The sequence below is a fragment of the Marmota monax genome, unplaced genomic scaffold (assembly GCF_021218885.2).
Source record: "Marmota monax isolate L192 unplaced genomic scaffold, Marmota_monax_Labrador192_F-V1.1 WCK01_AAM20220418_F8-fsc00237, whole genome shotgun sequence".
In the NCBI taxonomy this organism is placed as follows: Eukaryota; Metazoa; Chordata; class Mammalia; order Rodentia; family Sciuridae; genus Marmota; species Marmota monax.
This window is the reverse complement of record NW_026694627.1, coordinates 1122865-1135813: the sequence shown is the minus strand read 5'-3', so window position 1 is coordinate 1135813 and position 12949 is coordinate 1122865. Positions and strand designations below refer to the sequence as shown.

The 12949-nt window shown below is 56.3% G+C and overlaps 1 protein-coding gene across 3 annotated transcripts; it reads right to left on the bottom strand.

Moving 5' to 3' along the window:
* Positions 1-2982: 2982 nt before the first annotated feature.
* Trim50 (tripartite motif containing 50) lies at positions 2983-11932 on the bottom strand. 3 transcript variants are annotated; one of them, XM_046422716.2, is made up of 7 exons: positions 11779-11932; positions 10804-11216; positions 7520-7615; positions 5978-6208; positions 5865-5887; positions 4570-4694; positions 2983-3847 (listed from the first exon to the last, which is right to left on the bottom strand). In XM_046422716.2, the coding sequence occupies exons 1-7, from the start codon at positions 11807-11809 to the stop codon at positions 3210-3212; spliced, it is 1557 nt and encodes a 518-aa protein (XP_046278672.1). In that variant the 5' UTR covers positions 11810-11932; the 3' UTR covers positions 2983-3209. The 3 variants fall into 3 exon arrangements, with proteins under 3 accessions (XP_046278672.1, XP_046278673.1, XP_046278674.1); XM_046422717.2 differs by having other exon boundaries at positions 5865-5884; XM_046422718.2 differs by having other exon boundaries at positions 11791-11925.
* Positions 11933-12949: the final 1017 nt, after the last annotated feature.

Sequence of the window (12949 nt, the reverse complement as noted above, 5' to 3'; positions counted from 1 at the left end):
CCGGGGTCAAAGAGCACGCGCTGCCTTAGCCCCGCGGTCGCGCGCGCCCCTCCCCGGCACAGAGGGAGGGGAAGAAAACCGAAAGGGAAGGGAGGGGACTTGCGGCCCGATGTCCTCGGGGGCGTTAGCCCGCCGGAGCTCCCCGCAAACTACAGAGGTCTTCCCAAGGCACCGCCCCGTCACCCCCGTGCCTGGTCCTACTGTGCCAGGCCGTGCCCAGGCCGCTGTCTTGGTCACCGCTCGCGGTTTGCTGTCGGGCCGCCCCGCTCACCCCAGGGCATCTCTGTCTCCACACCGACCCAGCCGAGAGGATGCGACGGGGAACAGAAATGCAGGCCGACCCCAAAGGGTCCCAAGAAACGGAGGAGTAGGTTTTTAAAGCAAAATGGAGCGACTGCGACATCAAGACTCCGGGTTTTGTGGGGTTAGCAGGGCCTGGTGTTGCTGTGGCGGGCTCGTGTAGAGCAATAGGGCACAGTTGAAGATAGGGGTAGTTCCCTGGGGCCGTTGCTCTCCTTTTCTCCCGGGGGTGATTGTTTCCCAGCCTCCCCGCCTTCTAGACCAGGGCCTTGCTGCAGTCAAGACCTACCCACGGGGTGTGGGGTGTGCGCCTGGGCTCCCGGTGCCTGGGGCTCAGGCCGCGGAGTGCTAGGCAGCGCTCGCAGAACTCCCTCCAGACACGGTTCCGAGTTCAAGCAAAGGTGGATTGACGGGCAATATCCCTAGGCTGCCTTTCTGCCAGGCGCAGCAGCCTGCTGGGGGGAAAAAATTAACTACACAGTCACCTATGATGTAGTAGTTAAAAAATAACCCCCCAGGTCCTGTGATTGTCACTTGGCGTCTTTGTTGTGGTCCCAGTGTTAAACCACGCTGCAAAGAAAAGACCACCAACCAATTGAAATAAATTAAAGCAAGCTTGTAATTCCGACCCTCTCTCCTGAAAACGGCGGGATAGAAGACAGCACCCCAGCTCTTTAGGAGCACAGCTTTATAGCACAGAAAGTTGCAAAAAATGGGGAGGATGTCTTGAGAACTTACAGATAACAGGATTTTGACAAGCATAACACAAAGGCAGGTTGTAGGTTAATGGTCCAGCACTTAGGGAGTAAATTTAGATCCCAACATCAGAATTTATGAGGCATCACTAGAGTTGCAGAGAGGGCTGTTATCTGGTCAGGGAAAGCCAAGGCATGGGTGAGTTCAAGGTAGGGCAGGCATTCCAAGCAAGTTTAGAAATCGCAGTAATTTATATTAAAGCCAAAATTAACTTTTCATGCCTTTGTGTGGAGTTGGCTCCCAATCTTAGGCTGGATTTATCACCCAGGAGTTAGGGACTCTTTAGGGGTGGACCTACTGGGAAGGTCATGCCTGGGTGGGCAGGTGCTGATTTTCAAATGGAGTTACTTTGGCCTAAGGACCTAACGCGGAGGATCACAAGTTTGAGGAAAGCCTCAGCCACTTAGTGAAACTGTCTAAAACGGAGTTTGGGATGCAGCTCAGTGGTACAGCACCCCTGAGGGGTCGATCCCTAGGACTGGGGGGAAGCACATGATAACAATATGAAAGAGCACAAACGGATCCGATATCGAACAACTAATTGCAAATCCCCTACTGCAGAAGAGTGGGCAGCGGAGGGCATGGAAGTTGAAAGGAGCCAAAGCTCGTTGGCAGCTTCTGCAGATGCTTGCCTACTGCTGCATGTGGAAGAGAAAGCTCCCTGTCAGTCGTCCCAAAGGATGAGGCCTAGGGTCTCTTGCTCAGTATCGATGGGACCTCCCCTTTGGTCAAGACTGCTTTGGCTGCAAGGGACAGAACTGTAGCCAATTAAAGCAAACAAAAAGGGGAGGATGATTTTTTTGCTCATACAAATAGGAATTCCCAGAGATGAGGATAATTTATTTCACGCATGGCTAGATCTAGGGACACAAATGTTACCAACAAGCTTTCAAATTAAAATCTGATCAAATGTGTTTGCTTACACGTCTGTGTTAATTGTTCTATTTTCCTCTATGTGTACTCAATGGCTTCATTTTCAATGGGCATTTTCCACATCATGGCCGAGAAGGCCCTGGCAGCCCCAGGTAGCTGTGTCTCAGAGAACCTGATATTCTTTCCAGTGGGACCCACCGTGACCCCAGAGCTAGGATGTGGACCCTCCAGGTTCAGGTTGTTATTGAGCAGAGGTCGGCCACGCAGCTGAGGCAGCCGCAGAGGTCACTCTTCATCCCAGTTCTTGCAATCCTACCAGAAGGATTTCAGACACGTAGCTTTGAGTAACAGGCACAAGTTTGTTAGAGTGGATGGGAAAGGGGGACATTCTCAAGAAGAGTAGGTCCTCTCTGGAGAAAGATGGTACACCCCACCTGTCCTCGTTTATCAGGGGTCTCAGGAAGTTTCCAGAGTCATGACCAGGCCCACCTGTCGACTTCTGACAGCCCAAAGACATCAGGGGGCGTGTCTTGTTCAAGTGCCCACTGTGCCTGGATAACTAGGTCTCTTGGGCCCATGCTGACCAGTTCTAATTGGAATCTGTTCACAGACTATGGTAAGGGGAGATTACCCTTATCTCCCCGAGTTCTGGGATCTGGTCTGTGTGTCACAAAAGTCTCCCCACTTTGGAGTCACTTAAGTTCCTTTTTTTTTGGCATTTTGGGCCTGCATTTCTCCTGCAGATAAAAGGCTGTTTGCTGAGGAATGGAACATCCTGTGGACTCAAACCAGGCAGGGCTGCAGGTGAATTGCTTTAAAAAAAAAAAAAAAAAGCACGTGGCTAGGCATGATTCCAGCAACTAGAGAGGCTGAGACAGGAGGAATGAAAGTTCTGAGGACATCTTCAACAACCTGACCCTCTCTTAAAAATATAAAAAGGGCTGAGGATGTAGCTCAGTGGTAAATCACCCTGGGTTAAATGTACAGCACCCACAAAACACAAAAAAGAAAAAGACTTGCGCACTTGGCAATATGCACGACCAATACAGCCCATTTAAAGAGAGTGAGAAGAATTTATTAATAGATGCTTTAAGTTCCCCCAGATGATGAAGCGCTTCCGCCCTCTGCTGGAGGAGTACCGGAGGGACAGCTGCTCAGTGGGACTCATGGACTCCCAGGCTGGCCTTGATAACTCTGGATGACAGGGCCACGACCCCTCTACCTTCATGCAGGCGTGAAGATCTTCCAGGAAGCGAGGGGGTCACCGCGGGAACCCAGTCTCAGGGCCCAGCGAGATGGGCCTGTGGGCAGGGAGCAGCAGGGCGGCCCTGCGTCTTGGGGGGCCGCTGCGGAGCGAGGTGGCCAGGCCCGCTGGGTGGGGGCAGCACCAAGGGGAGGGAGTTGCTGCCCCGCTCGTGCCAGCGCAGGTCCAGGATGGGGTAGAGCTTGCCCTGGAAGTCGGCCTGGAAGGTGTAGAGCGGCCGCAGGTCCTCCGGGCGGTCGGCGTCGAAGAAGGTGAGCTCCCCCTGCTCGTAGTGCAGGTAGACCCCGACGCGGTGGGGCTGGCTGGCCACGGGCAGGGGCACGCGCGGGCAGCCGAAGGCCTCGTACAGCCGGCCCTCCTTCAGGCCTATCAGCCACACACCGTGCTCGGGGGACTTGATCAGCTTGCCCTTGCGGCTGGCTGTGCCCTTGATGACCCCCAGACGCCAGTCGCTCTTGCTGCCCACCACCACCTCCCAATAGTGGCGGCCACAGGAGAAGCCCCGGCTGGCCAGGACGCAGGTGCTGTAGTCAAAGCGCTCAGGCTGGCTGGCGCGCCGCTGGGCCAGGAGCCCACACTGCACCACGGTGTTACCCTTGGAGAGCTCCAGGAGCGGGTGGGCGGTGGCAGGGTCCAGCTTGAGCGGCTCCGGGGCTGGAGGGAGACCAGAGAAGGCCTGAGGTTGAGCCACAAGGAAGGCCAGGCAGGTGCTGAGCTCCCCAGACAGCAGCTGAGCCCGCCCCAGGCTGTGCAGTGATCTCGGCCCAGAGGGGGCTGATGCGCTCGCCTGTCGCGCCTATCCCAGATGGCCTCTGGGAGCCAGGGAGTCTGGTGAGGGAGAGGAGCTGTGGGAAGGGCCTGGAAGGCTTGGAGCAAGCACCAGGAGGTGGTGGCCTCCTCCTCAGTGGGCCCCAGGAGGAGCCCCCACCAGCCCATCTTTTTGCTAATGACCTGCTAATCAGCTTTCCCCCAAGTGTGCAACCACACCTGCTGTCCACGGCAAGTTTTCTCTCCTTTACATAAGCCCTGTCTTTGCCTTTGAAAGGATAAAATCGGTCTGACTGAGCTTCCCTACACAAGAGCCTGCTCTTATAAAAGGATTCATTAAGTGACTCTAAGCTGTTTGTCAGAAACAGCCACCACTCCTTAACACCCCCACCCTCCACGTCCGTTCCGCAGCCCAGCCAAGTGGGGTCAGCAGCCCTTCTTCTTCAGGAGGGCCCTGAACCCGGAGTCCGGGCCAGCTGGGCTCCCGCTCACCACTGCCCCACCAGACTGTCCCTCAGCTCTCTGGAGCACAGGTGCTCTCAGCTGCAGTCAGTGCACTGCTGCCAGCCCTGGTGGAAGTCCCGAGGGAGGACAGACAAGGGCCTCACCTGGTAGAACTTTCCGGAAGAGCCTTTTCCACACAGTCAGTTTGATGTCGGCCTGGTGGAGGCCCGGCTTGAAGGAGATGGGGCTGAAGGAGCCTTCCAGGGGCCGGGCCTGCTGGAGCTCTGCTCTGTGAGCAACAGGTCACAAGATGGGCCTACCCTCTGTCCAGTGTGGGAAGCCCCCAGGCGAGTCCCTCACAGTGCCCACCATTCCCTCTTGGACCTGCCTCCTTCCTACAAGGGGGAACACTCCACAGTGAGGGTTCTCAGAGTGCAGGGCTGGGGACCAGCCACATGCATCACCTGGGAACCTAGTGGAAATGCTGGTCCCCGGGCCCTGCCCCAGACCTGCCAATCAGAAACTGATCACTGGGGTCACATGATCTGTTCTGCTGCCCCCCCCCAGGTGATTCTGGTGTGTGCTGATAGCTGAGAACCCCTCCTGTCTACCAAGTGACCCAGAAACCCACAAGAGCTGGAGTGGATTCCCGCTCCAAATTGAGCCAGGCAGACTGTGTCTTTCATTTAAGTCCCTGCCTCCTTGCCTTGCTGTCCCTAAGACTAAGGAAACTTGAGCCAGGCTGAGTGGCACACGCCTGTGATCCCAGGAGCTTGGAAGGCTAAGGCAGGAGGATCCCAAGTTCAAAGCCAGCCTCAGCAACAGTGAGGCACTAAGCAGCTCAGTGAGACCCTATCTCTAAATAAAATAAAAAATAGGGCTGCAGATGTGGCTCAGTGGTTGATGCCCAAGTTCAATTCCCAGTACCCACCCGCCCCCCCCCAAAAAAAAAAAAAAAAACTTGAGAAAACAAGGAGATCCCCCAAATTGAGTCAGGACAGTGGGATCCGTTCATCTAATGGGAACTAAGAACACAGATCCACTCCCTTCTCATGGTCAAGGCCCCGTCAGGCCATGGCCCACCCCACTTCATTGCCTGGTCCCCCTGCAGGCACTTTCTTTACTGCCCAGCAGCACTTCTCACTGCACCCACAGTCCACACGCCACTTCACTCTCCCCGGGGGCTGTTCCCGCTCGCTCGAGGGGCCTCTGCCTGCAGCTGGAGTCCCTGGGTACCTCCTCCCGGCAACCCAGCTGGAGGGAGCTGGTCCACCTCCCATCTCCAACATCCCTGAAGGCAAGGACGGGGCTGTCCCAGTTCCCCTGGGCTTGGATAGAGCCAGAGTGGGCAGATGCCTACAGGGACACTGGTCATACTGAAAGGGATCCAATGGAGAGGAGACGCCCATCCCGCAGCCACCACACCCTGGCTGACATCTCCCACAGCTGTCCCGGTTACCTGGAGGCCACGGAGTGGTACTTCTGGAAGACAAAGAGGGGCAGGTGCTGGATATGCAGAAGCCAAGCCAGGCTGTCTGGAGGGGAGGCCCCAGGACACTCCCTGACACTCACCCGGATGAACTCATGGTGGGTCTCGCTGCTCAGCTGCTCCAGCACACGCTCCGCCTGTGCCAGCCGCTCACGCGCACCCCGGACCTGCTCTAGCTGCATGTCGAGGGAGGCCACTAGGCCACGTGTGTGGCCCTCTACCCCCTCCAGGCAGCGGGCCTTCTCCTCGTCCACCAGGTGGTGCAGCTCCTGGAACTCGCTGCGGATCACCCAGCTGAAGACATCCGACTCATTCTGGGACAGGGAGAGGAGGTCACAGGGAGAGGAGTCGCAGCTCAGCAGCCTGGCTTAGCTGGCTCAGTATCCCCAGGACCTTCCTGGGCCTTCCCAACTGGGGCCAGCCTCGCAGGCCACGTGGATTGACCCCTGCCAGGTAGTTCACGGTGTGCCCGGGACCCCTAGAGGTGGCTGATGGGGAGAGCAGCTGCTGAGGGGAGCCCCAGCTCCCATTTCAAACACAGGGCTCCACTCCCACCTGTTCCTGGGGTTCTGGGTGGACCCAGGGCCTCCTGCATACCAGGCCAGCGCCCCACTACTGAGGTCACCCTGGCCTACTTGTGCCTGTTTTAATCATTACATGTACACACAACTTCACCACGGGGTCCACATGAGAAAATGGACCCTGCATTCTCCCACCAGCGAGGGCACTCCTCTCAAGGGCAAGGAGGAAGGAGATTGCGTCTGCCCTCCTGCCCCTGCTCCACCCCCAGCCCCAAGGGCCCGTAGTTTAGGTAAATCAGAGCCAAGGCTCCTGGCCTCTCCAGGTCTCTGCTCCCAGCTACTGGGAGGGCACAATGACAGACTGTCAAGGTCAAGCATCAGGGGACAGGGGAGGCATGCCAAGCTTTGGGCAGTTTATCTCAGGGGACTCAAGCCCTGGGTTATCTCAGCCCCAAGGACACAGAGGATGAAAGACAACTTGGAGCCAGGCCTGACAACTGGGCAGAATTCCTCCAGAAGGATTTGCACTTTTCCCACCCCACCCTGGAATGCTTTGAACTTGGCTTTGTGTGGCAGGTATGGGTTTCTGCAAAGGACAAAGAATTAGAACTGGGCTCACTGGGGTGTGGCTCAGTGGTACTACACTTGCCTGGCATGCATGAGGCCCTGGGTTAAAAAAAAAAAAAAAAAAAGCCTGTCATTCCAGCAACTCAGGAGGCTGAGGCAGGAGGATTACAGGTTGGAGGCCAGCTCAGCAGTTTGGCAAAGCCTTAAGCCACTGAACTTAGTGAGACCCTATCTCAAGAAAAGGGATGTATGGGGCTGGGGTTGTGGCTCAGTGGTAGAGCGCTTGCCTAGCATGTGTGAGGCACTGGGTTCTATCCTCAGCACCACATAAAAATAAATTAAAAAAATAAAGGTCCACTAACAACTAAAAAATATTTTTTAAAAAAGGATGTAGATCAGTGGTAGAGCCCCCTGGGTTCAATCCCCAGCACACACACACACACACACACACACACACACACACCCCAAAAAAAGAGAAGACTGGCTCTGCAGAAGAGGAGCCTGGTCCCAGGCCAGGGCAAGGGAGAGGTCACTCACAAGGATGCGGGTCCTGTTGTTCACCAGTTTGGCAGTGTGTTCATCCACCTTCTTCTGTTCTTGCTTCAGGTCAGAGAGGAGGGTGGCGAGCTCCTCCTGGAGACAAGGAGCCCAGGCCTGTGAGCAGCTGGCCACCACCCTCCCTGCTCCTCGCCCCGCCCAGGGGCTCTCTTCCTGGGAGGACCAATGACCACCAGCGTTCCCAGTGGGGCCGGAACAGGGGCTCACTGGATGTTTTGACTATCTCTTGTCACTTTTTAACTTACATGTTTTTTTTTCTTTTTCCCAAACTTCTCCCTGACCTTCTCTCTGATCTCTTCTCCCTAAACTCATTTTCTTTGAATCACCTCTTTAAAAATCCCCTGTTGGTCTGGGGATATGGCTCAAGCGGTAGCGCGCTTGCCTGGCATGCACGGGGGCGCTGGGTTCAATCCTCAGCACCACATAAAAATAAAATAAAGATGTTGTGTCCACAGAAAACTGAAAAATAAATATTAAAAAAAATTCTCTCTCTCTCTCTTAAAAAAAAAAAAAAATCCCCTGTTCCCATGCTGGGCAGAATCACAGCCTTTGGGACAGGAGTCCCCTTGCTTCTCCTTTGCTAGCAAAGCAATAAACCTTTTTCCTTTTCCTCAAAACCATGTCCTCATTATTGGATTGGCATCAGCGACAAGGCCAAGGTTTTGGCACCAGGACCAGGGATAGCCAGGTGCCTTGACCCCTAAATAGGTAAGAGTATTCAAGAACACTCCGCAGCAGCAGCAGGAATTGCCCAGGTGGAGAAGATCCAAGGGCTCTCCTCGCTGTGACCCGAAGCTTCTCTCTGAGACAGTATAGCTACCCAAAGTCACTGTACCCCATCTGAGAGCGTCAAGGGCCAACCGGAAGCCAACTCTCCTTGCACTAAACACTGCCTGCTGGGGAACTACCAGTAAGTTCCTGGTCACCAGCATGTCCAGAAGTAGCCCTGGATCAAGAGTTGTCACAAAGAGGCTGGCCCCAGTGAGACCAGCTCTAGGACCAATGGTGCTCGTATGGCCCAGATTGAACCTGGGGACTCCCACACCCTGTGGGCTCCAGAATCATCCCAGCAGCCTTGGGCCAGCCTAGATTTGGGGCTAACACACACTCTTCTGGGCTGTACTGGCTCAGCCCTGTGGTGCCAACCAGGAACCCTGCACCACTGTCTGGATCCTGGTCTGTGCCCAGGGGCCACACAGGGCCTTTGGCTTCCATCATTCCCAAGCACAAGTAAGAATGAAGCAAGTGTGTGGTGCTCAGATAGTGTCCTTGCTCTGGATGACAAGTCCACAGAGTTCTTGGTGGTGTGAGAAGGCAGTCCAGTGGTCACCCTCCTGAGGCAGAGAGACTGGGCCAGAGGGGGAGGACACAAGGCAAATCAGTAACTGCAAGGATCAAAAGCAGGAGAAACAGAACACCTGAAGGGGTCAGGTGGGCACCACCAGGTTGCACCTGTGCTGCAGGAGGAGTCTTGGTAGTGGAAGATCCCACACCTACACCTGGAGCTGAGCTGGGCTACCCTGGCCAGGGAGGACCCCCGCCCAGCCCATTTCCTTCCCCACGCCCATGCTTGCTCTGTTGACCTCAACAATTCCCACCCCCAGGCTGCAGGGACCCCAGGCCATCTCACCTGGGCCCTCCACCCCCAACGCTGACCTCCTCCTCCCCAGGCCACATTCAGCCTCCCGCCTACTCCTGTCACCTCCTCAGGGCCCTCATGCTTTCTCCCTGACTCTTAAGCCCAGGTGTGCGCTGGGCACTCCCTCTTCAGTCTCTCCTGGATTGGCCTTCTCCTCCTCAGTGGCTGCAGCTGCCACCCAGATGTGGACCACTGCACATCTGTCACCCCAGCACGTCACCACCCTGGGCTCCAACTCCTCTGGGTCAGAGGAGAGCAGGAGCTGGGTCCAGCTCAGCTCCTCCCCCACCCACCCAGGCCTCAGGCCTCGTCCTTCTGGCCTCCCAGATGCCCTCCTGCCGCACCCACACCGCCAGCTGCCCCCACGTCCTCCTGTCCCTCAGCCTCACACTCCCATCTGCCCTCCAGCTGCAGGTGTCTGGCCTTGTCACCACCCTGCTTCAAACCCCAGGGCCACCCATGACAGCCTCTGAACAGACTCCAGGCTGCTCTCCAGGCTCCACCCCCCGCCACCCCCTCACGCCCCCTCCAGCTCTATGGAATGACTTCTGTGGCCTCTGGGGAGCCCCGGGATACACCTCCTGGCCCTCTGGATGCATCCTCCTGCCTGGGATGCTCCCTCCTCCTCTGCCTGGCCTTGTGGTACAGGTCTCAGGTCAGCAGTGCACCTCCTCCAGGAAGCGCCTGCCACAAGACCACAGAGCTCTCCGCAGACCCTGATGGGCTCCCAGGCAGAGGCCAGCGCAGCTCCGAGCACAAGTAGGTGGACTTGTGACCAGTCAACATGAGGGGGCAGAAGGGGCTGGCAGACACCTGACCAGTCCTGGACACGTTTCCCATTTGTCTTCCAGGGTTGAAGAAGCAAAGAAACGCTACCCGGAGCAGCCAACCTGGATCCCCGGCAGCCCTCAGGCATCTGCCCCCCCCTCACTCCCACATCTTGCCATCCTCCCCTTCACTGCCAGCCGCTGTGCCAAGCGCCCTCCTTCCTGCCTATTCTTAGTCTACCAGCACTGGAATGAAGGCCTGGGCTGGGAGTGGGGTTGGGGGCAGGGCACTTGCCCAGCATGAGTGGGGCCCCAGTTCCTGGGGGAAACCTGACCTCGGTTTGGTCCTAGACTCACAGTTTACAAGCTGTGTGAGCTTGGGTAGCCCCCTTCCCTCCTCTGATTCTCAGTCGTAAATACAAGAGAATCCCTCTAAGGAGCGAGGGAGCCGGGCAAAGAGAACTGCCTCTGATCAACATAGTGACCTAAGATGCTATTGTCATTACTCATCTCAAAGACGGTCTGCAAATCCAGGGAGAGGGTCCACCAGGGCTGGAATTCAGATTCAGTAAACACACCATGAGCATCCGTCACATGCCAGGCACGGTACACACCAGGGAGGAAACGGTCTCTGCCTGCACGCACCTGGGCATGCAAGCAGAACACTCTAGAAACAAACCAGGGCGCAGAGGAGAAGCGGAGAAACGGGCTGCACGTGGCAGCTGGGGGCTGCGATCCCCAGGGCAGAGCTGCAGGGGACTACATCCTGACCATGCCAGGTGGTGGCACCAGTAAGCACAGGAGCGGGGCTCCTCAGTCCCCCCGCTCCCCACCACCCCAGCAGCCTCCCCTCGCACCTTCATGCGGCTGTAGACAGTGGAGACGGGCGTGACCCGGTGGTGCTGGTGGGAGCCCAACAGGCCACAGAGGCCACAGATGAGCTCCTGGTCCTTCTCGCAGAAGAGGCTGAGTGGGTTTCGGTGGTGGGGGCAGACGGTGGGCTCCGGGTTCCCTGGGAGCCGCAGGGCTTCAATGACTCGAGCCAGGGAGACGTTGAGGGGGGAGCTGCTGCCATCCACCGCCTGGCGGCACACGGGACAGCGCAGCTCCGAGGCCAGGTGCTGGGACAGGGACAGCAGGCAGCCCTGGCAGTAGGAATGGCCGCACTGCAGCACCAGGGGCTCCTTGAAGACCTCCAAGCAGATGGGACACTGGAGCTGGTCCTGCAGCGCGGGCACACTCACCTGCCACGCCACGCACGCTGCCCGGGCTGAAACACAGCAGCCACGCTCCACTCGCCCTCCACCTCCCAGTGCCACTGACCCCGCAGGCTGCTGGGCTCTTAGAGGGGCGCCAGTCCTGCATCCCAGGCTGACCCACTAGCACCTCAGGCCTCCGTTTCCCCGTTTCACATGTGAAACAGGGGCTTGAACCAAAAAGTTCACTTGGAGAGACAGGTTCGTCGTCTCCACTGAGATTTGAGTAAACACGGGAGGGGCTGTCCTGCCGGGTCCCATGTACCTGGACTAGAACCGGATGGCAAAGCAAACTAAGTTCCCTCCCACCCCTTGGGTCAGTTCTGGAACTTGCTGGTAAGAAAGCTGAGTTACACTAGAGGTTCCCGAGCCCCAGGTCCAGGGATTCTGTTTCAGGGGTCTCCAGGGTACCCAGAAAGCTGCATGTATAATGGGCGCCCTCAGACAATTCGAGAGCAGACCGCCTGGTCTCACAACAGCACTGTTCCTAAGAGCTGGGGACCTAGAAGGGCTCTGTCCCCACCTCATATCCACCCCCCAAGAAGAGTGACCAGCAGAGGGCCTAACACTGCCCACCTGCTTTCTCACCGGCCACCGGGCTTTCCATGAGGACCTCACGCCAGCAGCAGCGGCTGATCACGGCTCTCTTCTCCCCAGAGACCCGGGGCCACAGCTGGACACCGGCTCCCCTGCCTGGTCTCTGCCCCTGCCCTCCTCCCCTCCTCCCCTTTCCCAGCAATACTGGGAAATGTTGTCCCAATGTCTCCAAGGTCACTCAGAATCAGGTGGAAACTGGGTCACATCACGAGACTGGGCAGTCAGCCTCTGCCGGCCACTCCGATAACCTCAGCTTTCAGGTACTGCGTTGGCCAGGAGCCGGGAGGAGTGGAGATGGAGGAGGGCGCACCTCCACACCCACCAGCCCCAAACAGGGACAGACACACGCTGTGACCGGCTGCTTTCTGAATGTCCCTTTCGTAGCCTTTTGAAAGTGTTTTAATTTGCTTAGATTTTTAAAGTGAGGTGTAATTTAATAAAATCTATAAATCCTAACCAGCAGTTTGCTGTACATCTCGCACACATACATTTACTCGGAAGATCAAGGAGACCATTCCCAATACCCAGGGGCTCCCTATGTCTCCTCCTGGCCAGCACCTGAACAAGGACAGCCCCATCCTGACTTGTACATATCCTCTTGGGGCCCGTTTCTGAATTTCATAGACAGAGTCACACAGGATTGTAGTATTTTACATCTGATTCTTTCAATATCGCTCAATTATGAACCTATAAAATGTGAGGCCTTCCAAGGTTTTAGAAGCTCAGTGATTTTTTTTTTTTTTTTTTTGGTACTGGGAATTGAGCCCAAGGACATTCTATCACCGAGCTACATCCCAGTTTTTTATTTTGCAACAGGGTCTCACTAAGTTGCCCAGGCTGGTCTTGAACTTGAGATCCTCCTGCCTCAGCTTCCCAAGTGGCTGGGATTCCAGACATGAACCACCACACCAGCAGAAACTGATATTCTATGATGCAGTTAATGAATATTATGGTTACCATATGTATTACGTGGGTATAGGGGAATGTTAATTGGAAAAGACAGGAAGAACAGACTCAGTCTCAACAAGGTCTGAGCTCCAGGTTTGCCAGTGGGGTGAGGTCTCCCCCTGACCAGCAAGACCAAGGCCTGGTACAGGCAGGAGAAGGCTCATTTTATTTAACTCAACAAATATTTGTTGAGCACCTGTGA